Source organism: Bison bison, unplaced genomic scaffold, assembly GCF_000754665.1.
Source record: "Bison bison bison isolate TAMUID 2011002044 unplaced genomic scaffold, Bison_UMD1.0 scf7180017864201, whole genome shotgun sequence".
NCBI lineage: Eukaryota > Metazoa > Chordata > Mammalia > Artiodactyla > Bovidae > Bison > Bison bison.
Genome location: NW_011494773.1, coordinates 1,946,666 through 1,968,837, shown reverse-complemented (window position 1 = coordinate 1,968,837; position 22,172 = coordinate 1,946,666). Strand labels below are relative to the sequence as shown.

General features: G+C 39.1%; 1 protein-coding gene and 1 pseudogene across 1 annotated transcript in view; both read left to right on the top strand.

The window, feature by feature from the left end:
• Positions 1–22,172, top strand: part of SPTLC2 (serine palmitoyltransferase, long chain base subunit 2) — a 75,805-nt gene that overhangs the window by 8,402 nt on the left and 45,231 nt on the right. The window contains exons 2-8 of the mRNA XM_010844391.1: positions 6,683–6,837; positions 8,568–8,716; positions 10,414–10,538; positions 11,588–11,681; positions 15,278–15,383; positions 16,078–16,297; positions 19,742–19,868. Coding sequence (XP_010842693.1) covers positions 6,683–6,837; positions 8,568–8,716; positions 10,414–10,538; positions 11,588–11,681; positions 15,278–15,383; positions 16,078–16,297; positions 19,742–19,868 — 976 coding nt within the window. The remainder of the gene's footprint in view (positions 1–6,682; positions 6,838–8,567; positions 8,717–10,413; positions 10,539–11,587; positions 11,682–15,277; positions 15,384–16,077; positions 16,298–19,741; positions 19,869–22,172) is intronic.
• LOC104991786 lies at positions 11,688–15,268 on the top strand (annotated as a pseudogene).

Below are 22,172 nucleotides of genomic sequence, written 5' to 3'. Positions count from 1 at the left end.
ACTTTCATCAAGAGGCTTTTGAGTTCCTCTTCACTTTCTGCCATAAGGGTGGTGTCATCTGCATATCTGAGGTTATTGATATTTCTCCTGGCAATCTTGATTCCAGCTTGTGCTTCTTCCAGCCCAGCGTTTCTCATGATGTACTCTGCATATAAGTTAAATAATCAGGGTGACAGTATACAGCCTTGACGTACTCCTTTTCCTATTTGGAACCAGTCTGTTGTTCCATGTCCAGTTCTAACTGTTGCTTCCTGACCTGCATATAGGTTTCTCAAGAGGCAGGTCAGGTGGGCTGGTATTCCCATCTCTTTCAGAATTTTCCACAGTTTATTGTGATCCACACAGTCAAAGGCTTTGGCATAGTCAATAAAGCAGAAATAGATGTTTTTCTAGAGCATTTTTAAAGCAAAGGTTTCCGGTGTGTAGCCTTCAGTTTCAGTGGCCGAAGGTTTGGAAGCACCCTGATGTTTCCCGAATAGCTACGTGCCTTAGTGTCAGCAGACACAGTGGGTTTTCTTGCGGTCAGATGTTAAAGCAAATTGGGTTACATGCTGTTGAGCCAGGCAGTTCAACAGACTTTGTCATGTAAAACTTCTGTGTGAGATTTATTGAAAAATGCTCTTTCCTTTACTTTTTAACCTGTTTATTGGTTATATATAACCAATATATACATATGTACACCACACATCTTGAAAGGTTAATAAAAAAGTGGATGTGGTTGTAATGAGCGCTTATATAAGTGAGCAGTGATGAAACTACCACCTTAGAGGTAACACATTGCTGTCACGTCAGAAACCGCACCCCCACATGTCGCTTCTCAGTCCTGCCTTTTCCCTCTCCCTTAGGCTAGCGATTGTCTTGACTTTTCTTTATGGTTTTATCATCTGCGTGTATATCTATAAGCAATACAATTTAGTTAAGCCCAGTTTTGAACATTCTATAAATGGATTTGCATTGTGTGTATGTTTTGTGCCTTAGTTTATGTATTCAGCATAGGATTCAGCTGTCTTATGGTACTTCTGCTTCATTTGCTTTCATCGCTGAATAGAATCCCAATGTAAGAGTATAACTAATAAAGTTTATCTACTCTAGTGTCAGTGGACATTGAGGCTTTTTTTTTTTTTCCAGTTTTTGTCAGTGACTTATAAAGCTGCTGTCAGCTTTCTAATATATGTTTCCTGAACATGTATCTATGAATTTCTCAAGTCTTAGAATACATGGGTTATAGAATATGCATGTCTTCAACTTTACTAAATAGTAACAAACTTTTTCAAAGTGATTGTACTATTTTTTACACTTACCAGCTGTGTTTGAGAGTTCTCATTGTTCCACATCCTAACCAACAATTACTATTGTCAGAATTAAATTTTTTTTTTGCCAGTTCTGGTGTATTTATGTCTGGTATTTCATTGTAGTTTTAATTTGCATTTCTCAATTGCCCAATTAAGCTAAACACCTTTGCATTATGTTTAATGATTATTTGATGTTTCTATTTTGTGAAGTGCCAGTTAAAATCTTTGGCCTGTTTATCTCTTGGCTTTCTCTTTTGTTTTGTTTTTTTCTTAGCTGTTTATAGGAAATTTTTATGTCCTCTAGAAGACATTTTACAATTGTCTAAGCCCATTTTGTGACTTGTCTTGCCACTCTGTGTATATCTTTTTAAAAAAACTTACTTGTTTTTGATTGAAGAATAATTGCTTTACAGTATTGTGTTGGTTTCTACCAAACATTAGCGTGAATCAGCCTTAAGTTTTCTGTGTGTGTCTTTTAATGAACAGAAGTTCTTTTAAAGTAAGCAGATTTATCCGTCTTCCTTTATGAATAGTGCCTTTGTACTTTGTTTAAGGTATTTTGTTCTAAATCTGTGAATTTGTTTTCCTGTTTTCGTTGCGTTTTAAATAATAAATTTTTTTTTTTTTTTCTAAATTTTTAAAAGAAAATCCATCCTGAACCCTCCTCCCTCCTCCCTCCCCATACCATCCCTCTGGGGGTATGGTATGGGGAGGGTTATTTAAATAATAAATAATAATAAATAAAAAATAATAAAAAGCTATTTAAATAATAAATTACATCAAATCACATGAAAATACCAATATTTGACCATTTTTGAACTGCTAAAATGATAATTTCAATGTGATTCAGTCTAATAAGATAAAGAAGGAAGAGCATATATCTGGACATAGTATAGATGTGTAAAGGTGTATAATATGGCTGTATATAATATGGTTGGTAAGTTAAACTTAGGTTGTGATAGAAATTATTAATTCTTAAAAAATTGCTTCCCTGTGCTATAATTAGTACCTATTTTACCTATTTTTACATGAGAGAAATAAACTAGCTGTCAGAAAGTGGGCCCCTGGCTTTTGACCTCTGCAGTTCAAGTAAAACATTCCCTCAGGGATTCTTGTCATCTGTGTCACTTACTTCCTGTGGCTGAAAGACTGGTTTGAATGCAGAATAAGCACAGGCTTGTTCAGCCATTTTTCTATATGGATGTATGTACCCGCACATGGCCCCATTATTCGGCTTTTCAGAGAAAGCTTCTTTGTCATGGGGCCAAAATCCTTTTATACAGTATATGCTGGAGTTTTATTTATTTATTTTTTAGCTGCATTGTGCAGCTTATGGAATCTTAGTTCCCCAACCAAAGACTGAACCCAGGCCCAACAGCAGTGAAGCCCCGAGTCTTAACCCCTGGACCACCAGGGAATTCCCTGGAGTTTTGTCTTGAGACATTTGGGAAATGCTAGCTTTGCAGCCGGAGAAAGCAATGGCAACCGACTCCAGTACTCTTGCCTGGAAAATCCCATGGACAGGGGAGCCTGGTAGGTTGCAGTTCATGGGGTCGCTACGGAGTTGGACACAACTGAGTGACTTCACTTTCACTTTTCACTTTCATGCATTGGAAGGAAATGGCACCCCACTCCAGTGTTCTTGCCTGGAGAATCCCAGGGACAGGGGAGCCTGGTGGGCTGCCGTCTGTGGGGTCACACAGAATTGGACACGACTGAAGCGACTTAGCAGCAGCAGCTTTGCAGCCATCGCTTATTATAGCCTGTCTCTCACACTGCCGATAAACTGCAAGCTCAGCTTTTACTCCTCTACCCCCAATGTGGCTCTTATTTATTGGGTTGGAGAAAAGGTTTGTTTGGTTTTTCCTGGCTCTAGTAGCACTTAGTTGTCTTTAACTCATTCAAAAATTTTGTTAGATTGTATTGTGACAGGTGTTATATCAGTGTGCATTTTAATAAAATTATCAAAATTGCTGAATTTTTGTGTAGCTATTTAAATATTGAAGATGGAAGAGAAAAGAAAAACATTTTCTCCATGTTGAGAAAAGAAAGTGGAAGTGTTAGTTGTTCATTTGTGTCTGACTTGCAACCCTTGGACTGTAACCCACCAGGCTCCTCTCTGTCCATGGAATTTTCCAGGCAAGAATAGTGGAGTGGGTAGCCATTCCGTTCTCCAAGGGATCTTCCCGACCCAGAGATCAAACCCTGGTATCTTGCATTGCAGGCAGATTCTATGTTTTATTATTTCAAGAAAGGTAAAAATGCAGCTGAAACACACACAAAAATATTTGTATGGTGTATGGAGAAGGTACTTATCTATCAAAAGTGGTTTGTAAAGTTTCATGCTGGAGATTTTTCACCAGATGATGCTTTACCATCGGGGAGACCAGTTGAAGTTGATTAACTAATGTGTCAAATCGAGACATTAATTGAGAACAACCAACATTATAGCATATTAAAGAGCAGAGACATTACTTTGCCAACAAAGGTCCGTCTAGTCAAGGCTATGGTTTTTCCAGTGGTCATGTATGGATGTGAGAGTTGGACTGTGAAGAAAGCTGAGTGCCAAAGAATTGATGCTTTTGAACTGTGGTGTTGGAGAAGACTCTTGAGAGTCCCTTGGACTGCAAGGAGGTCCAACCAGTCCATCCTAAAGGAGATCAGTCCTGGGTGTTCACTGGAAGGACTGATGCTGAAGCTGAAAGTCCAATACTTTGGCCACCTCGTGCGAAGAGTTGACTCATTGGAAAAGACCGTGATGCTGGGAGGGATTAGGGGCAGGAGGAGAAGGGGATGACAGAGGAAGGCTGGATGGCATCACTGACTCGATGGACGTGAGTCTGAGTGAACTCCGGGAGTTGGTGAGGGACTGGGAGGCCTGGCGTGCTGCAATTCATGGGGTCACAAAGAGTTGGACACAACTAAGCAACTGAACTGAACATTATATCACACAGGAGATAGGTAACATATTCAAAATATCCAGATAAAGCGTTGGAAATAATTTACACCTGCTTGGTTATGGTAATCACTTTGATGTTTGGATTCCACATAAGTGAATAAAAACCTTCTTGACCATGTTTCCACATGTGATTCTCTACTGAAATATAATGAAAAGTTCCATTTTTATAACAAGCTGTGATGGGCAATGAAAAGTGGATACTATACAATAATGGTGGAACGAAAAGAGATCATAGGGCAAGCGAATTGAACACCAAAGGCTTTGTTGGTCTTCATCCAATTAATTCCAACAAGTATCGCTTCCTCTTAGAGCAACTGAAAGCACTTGACAAAAAGCATCTGGAATTAGTCAACAGAAAGTGCATAATCTTCCGTCAGGATGCTGCAAGACTGCATGTTTCTTTAATGACCAGGCAAAAACTGTTACAGCTTGGCTGGGAAGTTCTGATTCATCTGTCATATTCACCAGACATCGCACCTTTGGATTTCCATTTATTTCGAACTTTACAAAATTCTCTTAGTAGGAAAAATTTCAACTCCCTGGAAGACTGTAAAAGGCACCTGGAACAGTTCTTTGCTCAAAATGATAGAAAGTTTAGGGAAGGTGGAATTATGAAGTTGCCTAAAAAATAGCAGAAGGTAATGGAACAAAATGGTGAATATGTTCAGTAAAGTTCTTGGTGAAAATGAAAATGTTTTTTATTTTTAAGAATCTGCCTGCAGTGCAGGAGACCCCAGTTTGATTCCTGGGTCGGGAAGTTTGGTTGTATGCTCAGATGGTAAAGAATCCACCTGTAGTGCTGGAGACCTGGGTTCAATCCCTGGGTTGGGAAGATCCCCTGGAGAAGGGAAAGGCTACCCACTCCATTATTCTTGCCTGGAGAATCCCCATGGGCAGGAAAGCCTTGCAGGCTACAGTCCATGGTGTCACAAAGAGTCGGACACAATTGAGTGACTAAGCACAGCACAGACCCACTTCAGTATTCTTGGGCTTCATGGTGGCTCAGATGGTAAAGAATCCACCTGCAGTGCGGGAGACCTGGGTTCGATCCCTGGGTTGGGGAGATCCCCTGGAAAAGGGTGTGGCATCCCATTCCAGTACTGTTACTTGGAGAATCCCCAAGGACAGAGGAGCCTGGTGGGCTATAGTCCCTGGGTCGCAAAGAGTTGGACACGACTGACAAACTAAGCACACAGCACACAAAAAACTGAAGAAGCTTTTTGGCCCACCGAATATTTGAGTAGTAAACTTCCAGTTGTGACAGACAGAGCATCTGTGGATATTTTCTCTTCAGTTCAGTTCAGTTCAGTCGCTCAGTCATGTCCGACTCTTTACCAGTTGCAGGAGAGATGGTATCAGGTACCACAAATTCCTGAGAACTTTGTGACTTTACTTCAGCTTTATTTAAGGAGATTTTTATCTACTGTGAGGTTTATTTATTTAGTAGGCACTTTAGAGTCCAGTGTCCTAGAAGGTTGTTAATTTTAAAGTTTTATGTAGAGCCTTCTTTAGCAGTGAAAATCTTTTACAGAATAAGGCTTAAAGTTTTAATATTTTTGATTAGCTTATTTAAAAGATTAATTTGGGTTGGCACCAAGCCCAGATCTGAGGGCTAGAAGCTCAGTAGTTTGCTGACTGTTGTAAAACTCTGGTACAGTTTTCTTCTGTTTTGTTTACCAATTACCCTCAGGTAGACCTCATGTGGTCTGGTCACTCTGCTCTGAGCAGAACATTATGTCTTAATTAAAGCTCCACTGTGACTATTTTTTATAGACTTAGAATTTAGCGTAACTTATAAGGGAGATCTTTAAAGTCTAAAGTCTTGATCATGGAAATTCATTTTGAGATTTTTTTAAAAACTCCCATCCAAGGAAAGAAACCTAAGACATGTGTCTTTCTATAACCTACCTTTTAGTTTTTCTTATTTATAATTCTTCTTTGGATTAATTTCCTTTTGATCCTTGAAAATATGCAGACAATGGAATCTTAATTTTGGAATTATTTTTCTTGGTTGAAATTGGAATTATAGGATTTTATGGCATTTCCCCTAGTACATTATGGGGCAGAGATGGAGAAGAATACAGTGTTATTAAGGTTATTAGAAGGGAAAATCATTTATTGACAGAATTGTACAACTAAGTTTTATTTTTATGAGGTCTGCTTTACGAAGTTAAATTCTTTGACCCTACTTTCATGCAATCGTGTAGTGACTTGCAACCATTTTCTTAGAGCTCATCGGTCAAAGCTAAGTGATTTTTATCTGGTTGAGTTGTTTAAAACAACAGAAAGAATGGATGCCTTCCCAAATGTTTTCCGTATCAGTTAATTCTGAATAACTGACCTCTCCTTCTAAAGTGCTCTTGTACTATGAAAAGAGAAGTTGTGCAGAGAAACTCAGTTAAACATATGGCATCTCACCATTCGTTGGCAGGACTTTGTGTCATTGTACCAGGATTTCGAGAACTTCTACACGAGGAATCTCTACATGAGGATCAGAGACAACTGGAACCGGCCCATCTGCAGTGTGCCTGGAGCCAGGGTGGACATTATGGAGAGACAGTCTCATGACTACAACTGGTCCTTCAAGTGAGTCTTGGTTGGGAAATTATTTCAGTGGATTCCTTCACCTTAGAAGATTTTCTGTTGCAGTTAGAGTATTCTGTCAAAGCAGGAGTAGAAGTATTGAGAGTGCAATACAGCATGATTAACTTTCTTGCATGTTGTTCATTGTTTTGGAGATTTTTAAAATGCATCTCTCTGTGACATCTGCCACTGTTGGATTATAACTGAAAAAAAATTGGACTTACTGAAAAGAACACACACAAAGAAAAATCGTCCTTTTTGTTGGGCCGTTTAGTAGAGTCAAGTGTCTGAATTTATTTATGGATATTTTGATTTCTCAGATGATTCAAGGAGTGTTTTTACTTAAATGGATTGAACTGTTTAGAAAACCAGTTTTTTAATTGGAGGATAATGAGTTTCTGCCAGACATCAACATGAATCAGCCATAGGTATATATATATGTCCTCTCCCATTTGAACCTCCCTCCATCTCCCACCCATGCCAGCGCTCTAGGTTGTCACAGGGCACAGATTAGGAAATTTTATATATTGATAAAATTTTGTTTATATTGTGCAAGCTTTTCATGGTTGTATGGTCATTATTATTATCTTTTTTTTAAAAGATAATACAAATAAAGTGAAGGTCTCCTATGAGAACTAACCACTGTCCTTTTGCAAATCCACCTCTCCACAAATGCTCGCTTCCTAGAGATGACCATTATTATCAGTTGATTGTATATTATTCCTCCAGATATTTTCTGTGGCGTATGTATGTAGTGTATTACTGGGGTTGCACACAGTGTTTTGATTATGGGATCTTAATATAGAAAGTATTTTACATCTTGCTTTTTTGCTTGCTAACATATCAGTAACATCTTTCTTGTGCCTATTCACCAAGCTCATTATTTGTAGTGGCTACTTAATATTCTAAAATATAGATACATATAATGTAGAACACATTGGGCTGCCTCATCCTATCTTAAAAACCCCAGATCTCTGAGTTAAGACAGCAGCAGTTAATTCTTTGTCTATACTTCATGACCATCTTAGACCAGTAAAGCCTCTGAACTGTGATCCTTATTCTGGGGTCCAGGGCTGACTGTTCTTCCACCATGTGGAATGTCACTGATCCATGTGCCTGAGAAAGGGACATGGTAGGTGAATTGTGTAGTAACTTGAAGGATCCTTAAGCATATATCCTTTTATATGTGTGTAGGAATTGCTCAGTCAAAAATATGTATTGAGTTGGCCAAAAAGTTCATTCAAAAACGATAGGTTTGTTAGGTAAGTACTGCCAAACTGCCCTCCAAAAGGAAAAGATACTCTTATCTACAGCTTATGAAAGTGTCCTGGCCAACACTGAATATGGTCAGATTTTTCTTTTTTTTTTTTTAATTAAAAAATTTTTCGGAGTCATGCTGCATGGCTTGTGGGATCTTAGAGTTTCCTGGCCAGGAATTGAACCCAGGCTACAACAGTGAAAGCGTCAAGTCCTAATCACTGGACCGACCACCAGGGAATTCCCATGATGTAGTTAGTTTTTAAACATCCCTATTGATAAGTGAAAATTGATATTTTGTTTTAATGTCCACCTTCCTAATTGGTAGTGAGTCTGAGCTGCTTTTCATGGAGACCATATTCTCTCTTAATTCCTACAGATGGTGCTTCCTTTTGTATTATCAATAAGTTTATTATCACATGTAAGTATTTGACTTGCTCCTGAATTTCATGAACTTTTATGCTGTTGAAATACAGGTACACAGGGAATGTAATTAAAGATGTTATAAACATGGGTTCCTACAACTATCTCGGATTTGCGAGGAACACTGGACCATGTCAGGAGGCAGCTGCCAAAGTCCTAGAGGAGTATGGAGTTGGAGTGTGCAGCACTCGGCAGGAAATTGGTAAGCATAGGCTATTAGTTTGGTCAGCTCATGTTCTTAACTCTTTTTCTCAGGAGGGAAAATACTGATACAGAGCTAGAATATGAACATCCAAATACATACTTTGCTGTGGAGTTTAGATCAAGTAAAGAATGCTTTATTTTTCTGAAGTGATGGATGATTTTAATGCTTCAGTGTGTTTTGAGATATTTTTATCTTTTCCATTATGTTTTACATACAGACTATCTCTAGAAAAGTTCCATTAGGTATTTGTTTCATTTATAGCTTTAATGTTGACTTTATTGGTTAAATGATAGTGATTGAGAGAACTTTTTACTGGTATACTGAGCCCATGGGCAAATGAGGGTTAACCTGCTTCCATACTGGTAAATTGGGGCTAATAGTAATTCCTACCTTATAGGGCTGTTTCAAGAATTAAATAGGCTGATTCATGTAAAGTGCTTATACCGTGGTAAACCCTCAATAAATGTTAACTCTTTTATTATTATTACAAGTCTATAAAACATAAAAGCAAACAGTTGTCTACAAAGAGATTTAGTTTATTTAAGCTCAAAGGAAGAGTCTTAATTTTTGTATCTTGTTGAAGAGAACTGATAACCATAAAAGTTATAAGACAACTTTCTGGATATTTATTCCTGTGGATCACCCCAAAACTTAGTAGGTTAAAGAGTTGTTCATTATGGTTTCTCATGGGTCTAGAGAATGGCAAGTGCTGCTGAGTCGTTCTTCCTTGGGATCCCCAGTGATGTGCTTAAGGGAGCCTTATGCAGTGATGACACAGAGTGACCACACCTTATATCTTTATGGCCCTTTATGAATTGCTCGAACATCTTATCTCTTTTGATCTTTATAACAATGTCATGAGGTAGATAGAGCAGATGTTATTATTGGTGTTAAACAGATAAGAAACAGAGGCCCAGAGAGGATAAATCACTTGCTTAAGCTTTAAAGAACACATAGCATCCTAATTCAGCAGTCTTCTTTCTCAGCATCGTTTCTCTTCTACATGTAGCCAGTATCATTGATGAACGTTGTTCCTTATGGATTTGAGCACTGATTTAAAATCATAATACAAAGTTAGGGAATGTGTTCTTTAACTCACCTTTTGCTACGTGACAAACCATTCTAAAACTTAGTGGCTCAAAACAGAAACATATATTTATTTGCTTGTGATCCTGTCATTTGGAAAGAACTTGACGTTTATCGCAGCTCCACGTGGGGTCAGCTGGGGTATTATGACTGAGGATAGCGTATCCATGATAGCATCACTTGCATGTCTGGCACCTCAGCTGATGGTGAGCCCTGCCCCTTCCTTCCTTAGTCTCTAAGAGCCCTTCCCTGTCCACATGATCTCTCTTTATCAAGGCTTTCTAGACTATTTTACATGGCAGCTGACTTCAAATGTATAAAAGCAGGTGCTGCCAGGCCTCTCACGGCATAGACTTGGAACCAGCACGTGTGAATAGGAATGGGAGACATTGTTGGCAACCCTCTTTACAGAAGTGCCACAAGTGCTGCATCCGATTTTATCCAACTGTTGTGTCTTTATGAGCCTTGACTCTTCATGATACTGACTCCTTCACTAGACTTCAGTCTGAAAAGCTTATAACACAGGCTGTGGTTTCTTTTTCTAAAGTAATGAGTAACTCTTAAATTTGAACTTTGGTGACATTGACTTCATTAACTTCTTCACACAGGAAACCTGGACAAGCATGAAGAACTAGAGAAGCTTGTGGCAAATTTCTTGGGAGTAGAAGCTGCTATGGCATATGGCATGGGATTTGCAACAAATTCAATGAACATTCCTGCTCTTGTTAGCAAAGTAAGATTTAGTCTGTCACTTAGGAAAGCTCCCTCATGTATATCTTCTTTTGTTTTGTAAAACATTCAGGCAAGCCGGAAAAATTTTGTATAAGTGTATCCCGTGGAAACTTAACATCAGTTGAAGCTTTTTTACTGGAACCCATGATTTTTTTCTGTATTGCCTTTAGATGACTGTTTCTTCATTTCGTTTTAAAGGAATTCTTATAAATAAAATCTCATAAAAGACTAAAATAATGGGAGAACGGATGTTTAGTTTGGAAATTATTAATCAGGTTGTTTCTTCTAGTAGAAAAATATGAAAGTATATAGGTCCCTAATACTTGTTGTTACTGTAATGCACATTGTTCAGAGATATATGGGCAAAGTGTGTGTGTGTGTGTGTGTGTGTGTGTGTGTGTGTGTGTGCACGCACGCACATTGAGCGTCCCAGGTGGCACTAGTGGTAAAGAACCTGCCTGCCAATGCAGGAGACATAAGAGACTCAGGTTTGATCCCTGGGTTGGGAAGATTCCCTTCTGGAGGGCATGGCAACCCACTCCTGTATTCTGGCCTGGGGAATCTCTGTGGACAGAGGAGCCTGGCAGGCTATGGTCTATAGGGTCACAAAGAGTCAGACATGAGTGAAGTGACTTGGCACTCACATACACATACATATATATATATATGCAAGAGAGAAGATTTAAACACAACTATATTGATGTCACATTAAACATAAACGGTTTGTATTTCTAAGTAGAAGATGGATTGTCAAGTTAGATTAAAAGTTTTTTTTTAAATTAAAGACACAGGCTAAAAGTAAAAGGATGGAAAAAGTTACAGCGTCTAAACAATAATAACAATATGATTTATGTAATATTTAGTATATAATAAGCTAATATTTTATACTATCAGTATTATAAACAAAGACTTCAGAGCAAACTGATACCTTTGCCATTGTGCAGACTTTCCCTACTAAAATATAATTATTAATGGTTTTAGCGTTTTGTAGTTCGTCTAACTAAACCTTTCCCCTCAGATTCTTATCTTCCTCTCCTGGTGATTTTGCAGGGTTGCCTGATTCTGAGTGATGAACTGAACCATGCTTCACTGGTTCTGGGAGCCAGACTCTCAGGGGCAACCATTCGAGTCTTCAAACACAACAGTGAGTTTGTTGTGAAATCTACTCTGGCTTCAGGATTTAGGATTGTTTGGATTAGTGGCAGTGGTAACAATTAGTTACATTAACAGTTGAAACTGTAAATGAAACTGAAGTACCAATACCTAAAATATAAGTTCTGGTCCTGTGTTTTAAAAGTTACTATCTGAGTTAGACAGGTGCGGAGACGCTTCTGGAAGTAACATCGCAATGGCTGCCCAAGGAGAACCCCAAGTTCAGTTCAAACTTGTTTTGGTTGGTGATGGTGGTACTGGAAAAATGACATGCATGAAGCGTCATATGACTGGTGAATTTGAGAAGAAGCATGTAGCTACCTTGGGTGTTGAGGTCCATCCTCTGGTGTTCCATACCAACAGAGGACAGATTAAGTTCACTGTATGGGATACAGCTGGTCAGGAGAAATTTGGTGGACTGAGAGATGGCTATTATATACAAGCTCAGTGTGCCATTATAATGTTTGACATTACATCAAGAGTTACTTACAAGAATGTGCCTAACTGGCATAGAGATCTGGTACTACGAGCATGTGAGAACATCCCAGTTGTGTTGTGTGGCAACAAAGTGGATATTAAGGACAGAAAGGTTAAGGCAAAGTCAGTTGTCTTCCACCGAAAGAAGAATCTTCAGAATGATGACATTTCTGCCAAAAGTAGCTACAGCTTTGAAAGGCCCTTCCTCTGGCTTGCTAGAAAACTGATTGGAGACCCTAACTTGGAGTTTGTCGCCATGCCTGCTCTTGACAGTATTGAGAGGTGCAGTCTTGTTTGTTGCTGTCATTCGCATTCCTTTGCGTTTAGAATCAGAATGAAGTTGTATTTCAAATATCTAAAAAAATAAGTCAAAGTTACTATCGTTCTCATTGGAATAAAAATAAAGGCTAAAGGAAGCCTTTTGGTACAAAGTAAAACATTGTTCTTTTTCTGACTTTGAACTTTTTCATCTTCCTTGTTTATAAATCACTTGTTCAGTATGCATTTATACTAGATGCCTGTCTTGCCATAATATTGTGGGTATTGAAGTGAAATAAAGCAGGCTTCCTGATCTCCAGATCTCTGACTGGTTGCTAAAGAGACTGTAGACAAACCACTAGTTAGAATACAACAGACAAATACTGAAATGCAGATATGAACAGGTGCCATAAAAGCAGAGAAAAGTGGCACTAGGCCAAGACTTTCCCTAAATGGAAATATCTTAGTGCATTATTAAAATAATTGTAATAAAAACGCATAGCTTTCCAGGTTAAAATGCTCTCGTGGAGTGAAGAGATATGACCAAACTGTTTAATATCATCTTTTACCAAAATGTGTACACAAAGGTCTAAAAGACAGAAGAAGTCTTTTAGACAAACGTCAGACAAAAGTCTGAAAGAAGGTACACTCAAATACTAGATGTATGCCTCTGGATGGAAGGTTTACGGATGGTACTTCAGTTTCATTTCATCTCTGTCTTTGTCTGAAATGCTTTACAATGAGAATGACACATACAGCATTTTGTTTTATGTAAGCGGGATTTATGAAGCACCGTTGTATGACTTGTTTTCTTGAAGCACACTGGGAACTATGGCGGTACATGCGCCTGCCTCCTGTCAGAGTGAGGTGGCAGGCTGTGCTCTCATTCAGTCCGTCCTTCCGTTGGAACATCCAGGCTGTTTCTGAGTTTCTCTGCTAGAAGCAGTTCCACCTACATTCATATTTTCCTCACTAGTCTGATTAGTGCCTTAGGGTAAATTCCCAGCAGTCTTTAGAATGCATGGTTAAAATGATAGACATTTGCTATACTTTTCCAGATTGCCTCCAAGCACTGTACAGATTTTTACTCAACAACACCTGAAATCAAAAACAGTGACTGTTTCTACTTACAGGCCAACGTGTATCATTTAAATGCTTTCCTAATCTAATAAGTCCAATAACATTAATTTTTGTTTATTAGGTGTTGAGCAACTTTTTATACAGAGTTATTGTCTTTGTATTTCTTTGTAAATTGGTGATTTTCAAACTGTTTGTCTTTTTACTGGTTATAAGAGCCCTTTGTGTTGCAGTATTTTTTATTTTTAACTTTGTTTTTAGTGTCTTGCCCTGTGGACTTGCTGAAAGGTTGATGTCACATTTACTGTTTTACGACTTTTGTTTGGATTTTGTGTGATGGCCTTTCTCATTCTCAGATTATTCTCTTACTTTTTCTTCTGGTCATTTTGTGGTATGTTTTTTGTCTAAATCTCTAATTTACATGGGATTTGGAGAGTATACTATGAGAAAAGTATTGAATTTTGTTTCCTAAGTAGATAATATGGTCAAGAATTCGGGTATTTTCTTTCATGTAAAATTTTAAATCAACATTTTATTTTTCTCTTCCTTTCTCTGTATAAACAGAGGAAGCTAAAACAATGAGTCCATTTTTACTTGTCTTCTGCTAATTGCCACACATTGCCCTCTCTGTGATCAGAGGGCAGCTTCAGATCAGATTTTTTACTTTGTGGGAGCATCTCCTTTTTCTGGGTTAGATAGCAGATAAGATTGCTTTGCTATGAATAACTGAAAGTGTAAACAGTCAACTTTTGGCCATTTTATTTGTGTTTACAGTGTGTGTTCTTATTACCTTACTTCTCTTTTCTACCGGTTATTTTATAAAGAGAGCAAATCCGTGTGACTTTGTAACCCCTCCCTTCAGTGATGAACAGTAACGAACCAGATTTATGACAAGGGTGTCTCCCACCCCTGATAAATATACCCTAAACTTCATGTTGCATACATTTTTGGGCGGAGAACTCTCAAGGGCCTTGTTTCAGGACATATATTTTAAGTGTGAAGTCTGTAGTGGTAGTAACAGTGGTCTTCCAAGTGTTTATCTTTAACAGGAAAGTTATTCTCCTTAATGGCAGTACACCCGCAAGTGTTTCCTAGGCCTGGTAATTGCCATAACAGCAGAGCCCCAAGAACTTGGTTGTAGACAGACAGCTGGTCAAGTCAAACATGGAACAGTCTCTACTGATTGCCAGGCTTGTTTAACATATAGATTCATGCCTGTCCAGACTGGTGTTATTTCTAACCACTACCAAGATAAAACTACTTAACAAGCTTTTATTGAATATATCCTAGGTGAAAGGAAATGGGATATGCACTTAGAAGTTTTTCTCCCATATTTGCTATTTAGAAGGTGTATGTGTTTATAGTAGTTTATTCTCATTTTCTTACTCAGCTTTCTTTATGCGTTTACTTCTGAATGGATGACTAGGATTAAAGATACATTTGATTGTTTAAATACAAAAAAAGCTAAATGAAATTTCATGAAAAAAATCGGTCATTTCATAAACATGCTAACCAACTAAGTCAACTTTACCACACTCATTTAATTGAGTTTCTGGTGTTTTTGAACACTTGTTACATTTTAAATGAGATTTTAATTCAAGTTATCGGTAACCTACCCATTTTGCCCCGTTTTTGTTCTGTCCGATTCTAAGTATGTTAATGTCCTTTGCTATCTGAGACATGCTTCCTGAATAAGAAATGTATATTTTCATTTTAGGAATAAAGTTAGAAAAGAGGAAGATACTTTGTGCTGAAATTCTTTTTTGTGTGCTACAGATATGCAAAGCCTAGAGAAGCTGTTGAAAGATGCCATTGTTTATGGTCAGCCTCGGACACGAAGGCCCTGGAAGAAAATTCTAATCCTTGTGGAGGGAATATATAGGTAATCCTGCTATATTTATTCTGTCTGATTTGCCACATGAAGTCATAGAATTTTTAAGTTGAAGGGGACACTAATCTAGACCCTTTGAAAACTAAGGAGACAGAGTTTCTGACTTGTTAAAATACCTGGGTCGCCTTTATTCTTTTCATCATGCTATATATATCATCTCCAAGTCTCCTTTCTTTTTGGGTCCATTATTTTTCCACTGTTTGTATAGGGAGTTTACACATAAGGAAAAGAATTAGAATATGTTTTCTAATGTGTCAGAACAAATTACATGCCATTTAATTTTAAGAAACATTTTATATTGTTTACCTGTCTGCAGCCCTTGTATTTATTCTTCCACCTCCTAATGTTTTTTATTCTTTCGTGTAACTTTAATTACACAGGCAATATGTGTAAAGTCAAATGTTGCCTGTAATTACAAACTTTAGAAGAATCTACTGTGACCTCTGTCCCTCTGTGGTGAATTAAGGTCACTTGTATTCTGGTGTTTGTTTTAAAAGATCCAATCTCCTTTCCTCTGGATATCTGCCTAGCCATGGCATTGTCTGTCGTTGCCAGTTTAAAACCACAAGCAGCATTGTCAGATCATTTTTAAAAGCAATGAACTTATAATAATAAAGTGGCCACCTCCTGGTTTTGAGAGTTAAAAAGTCTCCGTGTGTGTGTGTATTTTCCCCTGTTTTGCCAGCATGGAGGGGTCTATTGTTCGCCTTCCTGAAGTGATTGCCCTGAAGAAGAAATACAAGGCGTACTTGTATCTAGATGAAGCTCACAGCATCGGGGCTCTGGGCCCTACAGGACGAGGCGTGGTGGACTACTTTGGCCTGGATCCTGAGGATGTGGACATCATGATGGGAACATTCACAAAAAGCTTTGGTGCTTCTGGAGGATACATCGGAGGCAAGAAGGTAAACGGGCCCTGACAATCGAGCAGTTAAGGTACACTAAGGCCCTGGCTACTAGATTTAAGTTTTGAGGAGGTAGAGTCCCGAACTTGGATGTGGACATCCTGAATTTGTTTGTGGATCAGGTACCTGGTGCCAGCAGGCTTCAGACTTCAGCTCCCCTCTCAGTGCCTCTGATAAACCAAAGGCGGGTTCTATTCATTGTTGTCTTCCTTTTGGAGCTTCATTCTAAAGCACATCCTGGTCTGAGGACAGAATACCCTCTTGTATGAAAGAGCACACAGGGTGCTGCCCGTTCGCACAGTCTTCTGTTGAGCCTGAGTTGTGCTCGCTATTTCAGACACAGCAGGCATATCATGGGAGCCAGTGGGACAGAAGACCAGTTTCTTCCCCTACTCTTGGACTCAAATGCGTCTTGGGTGAGCATCAAGACAGGAAGGAAAGAATTACTTTGCTGGCTCTGGTGTACTGCAGAGCATTGTCTTTGCCAATCCAAAAACTACATAATGAACTCCGGGGTATTTGAAAATCAGTATAGCATGGTGGGAATGGTTGAGCCATGGAGACAGAACCCTAGGTTCGGGTTTGAGTATTTTCCTAACTTTGTGAGACCTTGGGCAAAGTACTTAATGTTTAAGTTTCCTTATCAGTAAAACAGAGATAAGTGTGCCTGGCTCACATTTGTAGCAAGGGCTTAACAAATAATACATGCCCGTGCTGTAATGTGGAAATAACCTTGAAAGCATTATGTTAAAGAAGTCAAAAAAGCTCACCAGTTACAGTATTTCTTTTGTATGATATATCCAGAATAGGCAAATCATAGAGGCAGAAATAGGTTAATGGTTGCCGGGGCAAAGGAGATACGGGAAGTGGAAAGTGACTACTAACGGATACGAGGTTTCTTTTTGAGGTAAAGAAAATGTTCTAAAATTAGATCGTGATGAAAGTTGGACAGCTCTGTGAATATACTGAAAGACACTGTATTACACACTGTGAAAAAGAGAATACTATAGTACATGAGTTGTGTATCAATAAAACAGTTATTTAAAAAATCTATACACAATGTTAGGAAAAAACCACTGTATGTCGAGTATTTGTGCACGGTACTCTAAATGTACTTAAATTCCTCTTTAAAATTTGACCCTGAGAATCTTAAAACAGGGACTTTCTCTTCATCATTGATTCCTTTTAGAGAAACCCCATTTTCACTGGTTTTGGTCAGGTTCGATGGATTTTTGCCCTAAATTTTTGTTATTAGGAAAAGACTATCTCAGGCTTACTTTGGAGAATTGATTGCTTTTTGGTAAGATTTGTTGCTACACCAAAAGATAGAAAAATAATACTCTGGGAGAGCATCAAGATACAATATATTTACCTTTTTATATTGGGTTTTGTACAGTATTTTGTATTTTCGAAGTAACACACTGCACTGTTTCCTGGTTGCATTTTGTGTTTCCTGGTTTGGGTCTGAAACATAAGCTTCTTTGTATGCACATTTTATTTAAAGACTTAGTGAAGTTAAAAGGCATCAGAGAATAGGGATATATAATTGATTGTTTGGAAATTTTTCTTACTGGCAGACAAGGTTTTGGTTTTGTTTTTTTTTTTCATTCAGTGAGATAGCTTTAATGATCTTAGGAAAAAACCAGTAAATTTCTGTTTAATTTCTGCCACATTTATATCATTTTATAAATCTCTGTGTATCTGGAGGATGTTTAATGTCTTTAAAATTGACATTAGAGAACTGTCTTTCTCTTACTCAGGAATGTAAGGATGGGCTTTGCAGGCATGGGGTAAGATGCAGATGATATTTTCTGTAATACTTAGAAGGAAGTCATATCTAAAAGCAATCCAAACACTTTCTTGTTTAATTTAGGATTGTAAATCTGTTTATAATATTAAATTATATGTTCTCTAAATTGAGGTCTTTTTTAAAACTAGTTTTTCATCCTTCCATGTTGTGGCATGTTTAAAAAACAAAACAGGAAATTCCCCAATGGTTCAGTGGTTAGGACTCCACACTTTCACTGCTGAGGGTGTGGGTTCGGTCCCTGGCTGGGGAGCTAAGATCCCACAAGCTGTGCAGGATGGCCAAAATAACAAACAGAACAAAGCCTAAGGGCGTTGCGTGTTGCTGTTTAGTTGTTCAGTCACGTCCAACACTTGGCAACCCCGTGGTCTGCAGCATGCCAGGCTTCCCTGCCCTTCACTGTCTCCCAGAATTTATGCTCAAACTCATGTTCATTGAGTCGGTAATGCCATCCAACCATCTCATCCTCTGTTGCCCCCTTTTCCTTCTGCCCTCAGTCTTTCCCAGCATCAGGGTCTCTTCCAGTGAGTTGTCTGTACGCATTAGGTGGCCAAAATATTGAAGCTTCAACTTCAGCATCAGTCCTTCCAATGAATATTCAGGACTGATTTCCTTTAGGATGGACTCATTTGATCTCCTTGGTATCCAAGGGACTCTCAAGAGTCTTCTCCAGCACTACAGTTTGAAAGCATCAATTCTTTGGCAGTCAGCCCTCTTTGTAGTCTAACTCTCACATCCATACATGACTATTGGAAAAACCATAGCTTTGACTATACTGAGCTTTGTTGGCAAAGTGATGTCTCTGCTTTTTAATATACTGTCTATGTTTTCCATAGCTTTTCTTTGAAGGAGCAAGCACCTGTTAATTTCATGGCTGCAGTCACTGTCCGCAATGATTTTGGAGCCCAAGAAAATAAAATCTGCCACTGTTTCCATTTTTTTCCCCATGTATTTCCCATGAAATGACGGGACCAGATGCCATGATCTTGTTTTCTGAATGTTGAGCTTTAAGCCAACTTTTTCACTCTCCTCTTTCACTTTCATCAAGAGGCTCTTCAGTTCTTTACTTTCTGCCATAAGGGTGGTGTCATCTGCATGTCTGAGGGTATTGATATTTCTCCCAGCAATCTTGATTCCGGCTTATGCTTCCCCCAGCCCTGCATTTCACATGCTGTACTCTGCATATAAGTTAAATAAGCAGGGTGACAACATACAGCCTTGACGTACTCCTTTCCCAATTTAGAACCAATCCGTTGTTCCATGTCCAGTTCTAGCTGTTGCTTCTTGACCTGCACACAGGTTTCTCAGGAGGCAGGTAAGGTGGTAGTCCCACCTCTTTAAGAATTTTCCACATTCCAACAAATGCGGATCCTTTTGTTGTGATCCACACAGTCAGAGGGTTTAGCGTAGTCAGTGAAGCAGAGGTAGATGTTCTTCTGGAACTCTCTTGCTTCTTTTCTAACCCAGTTGTTGCTGACAGTGTGCTCTGCCCGTGGTGGTGGGCCTTGTGTCTCTGACTGACGTCCCCAGTCAGGGCTGTTGAAGGGAGGAGGCTTCCTTCACCTGGGCGGAAGGCAGAGAGGTTGCCAGTGCACCTACCCACGGCCTCTAATGACTTGCCTCTGTGCCGTCCCCAGGCGCTGATCGACTACCTGCGGACGCATTCCCACAGTGCGGTGTACGCTGCGTCGCTGTCCCCGCCTGTGGCAGAGCAGATCATCACTGCCATGAAGTGCATCATGGGGCAGGATGGCACCACCCTCGGTAAGGCCTGCTTTCCCTGGAAAGTTTCCTGGACTCAGTTAGAACTCAGCCGCCAGACGTGCTCTGTTTTCTTGAGGTTTTTTCCTAAAATGAGGAAACAGGCATACTTCTGGGCAGAGCTGACGGGTGTGTGAGGTCTTGGTGTCTATGGCCACTTTTCACTGTGTCTGCACGTGCCCGGACAACTAGCCTGGCTCACTGTAGCCAGGCTCCACTGACTCCCCAGGCTATGGTTGTCTTGTCTATAGACGGTGAGGCTTTAATTTCACTGTCCTACGTATTCACGGTAAGTCTTAGGTGATAAGTCTTCAGGGTCTTGAATTGTATAATTTCATGTGAATGTGTAAATAATTCACTGGGTAGTGATGTTTCATTTCCATAGTATGTAAAAGCTGCTGTTTCCATGAATTAGTGTCCTTTATTTAATGCCTTTTAAATGATTTTCTACTTTAACATACAATAATTAATAAAGGTCATCCTGAATCTATTTATTCTGTCCTTGGTAGGATTTGTAGTCCAAACTAGATGCCCTGACTTAAAACATCCTCAAGTGAACAGTGTTCACTTCCTGATACTTGACTTTCATTTTGTATCACTAGAGGGCAGCGTTGACTATAGAAACATTATAATAAAAGAGCAGCAGTTGGGGTTTTTGTTTTTTCACTTTGAGAAGAATCTCCATTGTGAGTATGAGATATACATTTGCTTGTTGCTTTTTTAATGCTTCTAAAATCAGTTTTACTCTTGTAAAACATTATCAGCCTTGATAATCTCCAGTCTTCAGCTATGTAATATTTTGTGATACGATTGATCTGGCTTGCATTGAGAAACAGGAAGAAAGTAGTGCATCTCATTTTCATTGATTTGAGCCTGTTTTCTTAAATCAGAATTTCACCTTAATATTTTTTCTGATCTGTGATACATACATTGTTGTTAGCTCTTGGAAGTGTTGATCATTTAGAAAGTAATTCAGTAATGTTGTGAACACTGCGTGTAGCTTTGTGAAAAGCTCCCTGTTAATAGAACTACAGTGTTATCTTCTTTCTTATAAGGTATTGCTGGAAATAGTGTGCTTTGACCTGAGTATACATATGTGCTCGTGTATGTAAGTGTATGCGTGTCTCTGCTCAGACAGGTATATGTATATACATAGCTATTATTTATCTAGTTATTTGATACAGGTTTAGATGACTATAAAACGAATGTTAACAGTTATCAAAGTTACCTTGGATTATGTCTTTGCCCGATCCTAGAGCATGGATCCGAGTGATGTGTGACCTCTGGATAAATGACTCATCTGTGCTAAATGACGAAGTCTAGGCTCTACTGGTAGAGAGAAAATGAAATGTGATAATTAGATATAGGCTTCGGGTTAGCACTTGTTTTCCAGTTTATCTGTTGCCTCTGTAACCAGAGGCTTAGTGGTGTGACACAGCAGCTATCTTAACTATGCTCACAGATTCTGTGGGTCAGGAGTTCAGTCAGGGACGGCTTGTCTTTGCTCAACAGTGTCTGGGTTGAACTTGGAAGACTGATGGCTGGGGGCTGGGAACACCTGGAGACGTCTTCCCTCACACATCACCTGGGCTGGCATGACTTGAAGGTTGGACTCAGCTGAGCTGTCCTCTCCATGTGGTGTGAGTCCTCATGGCCTGGTGACCAGATAGGATGCTGCAGAGAGCATGCATTCCCAAAGGACATGCTGAAACCCCACAATGTTCTCTGATCTGCTGTTAAGAGCGCGTCACCAAGGCCAGTCCAGATTGCAGGGCACAGGGGACCAGACTCCACCTCAAGTGGGAGGCAGGTTGAAGAACTTGTGGCCATTTTTAAAACTTGCCACCACCAGCTTTTAGATAACATATTTTAAAATTAGTCCCTAAAACTTCTAAGTAGTATGACAGACTTCTGTTGGCTACATTGTTTCTCTCAAAATATAGAATAATAAAATTCTAACCAAAAGTAGTTAGATTTTTTTTTTTTTTTTGCCACTCCATGGACTGTAGCCCAACAGGTTTCTCTGTCCATGGAATTCTCCATGCAAGAGAATTCTCCACTGGAGTGGATAGCCATTCCCTTCTTCAGGGGATCTTCTTGACCCAGGGATCAAACTCAGATCTCCTGCATCACAGGCAGATTCTTAACTGTCTGGGCCACCAGGGAAGCCCCAGTAAAAAATACCATTTCTTATACAGGCTGCTACCTCATCCTATTTAAGTTTGGCCTGATTTTTTTTTTTTTTTTAGATTTGAGTGGGTTAGGGTAATACTTTTATGGCATTGTTGAACGCATCTTTTCATTGTC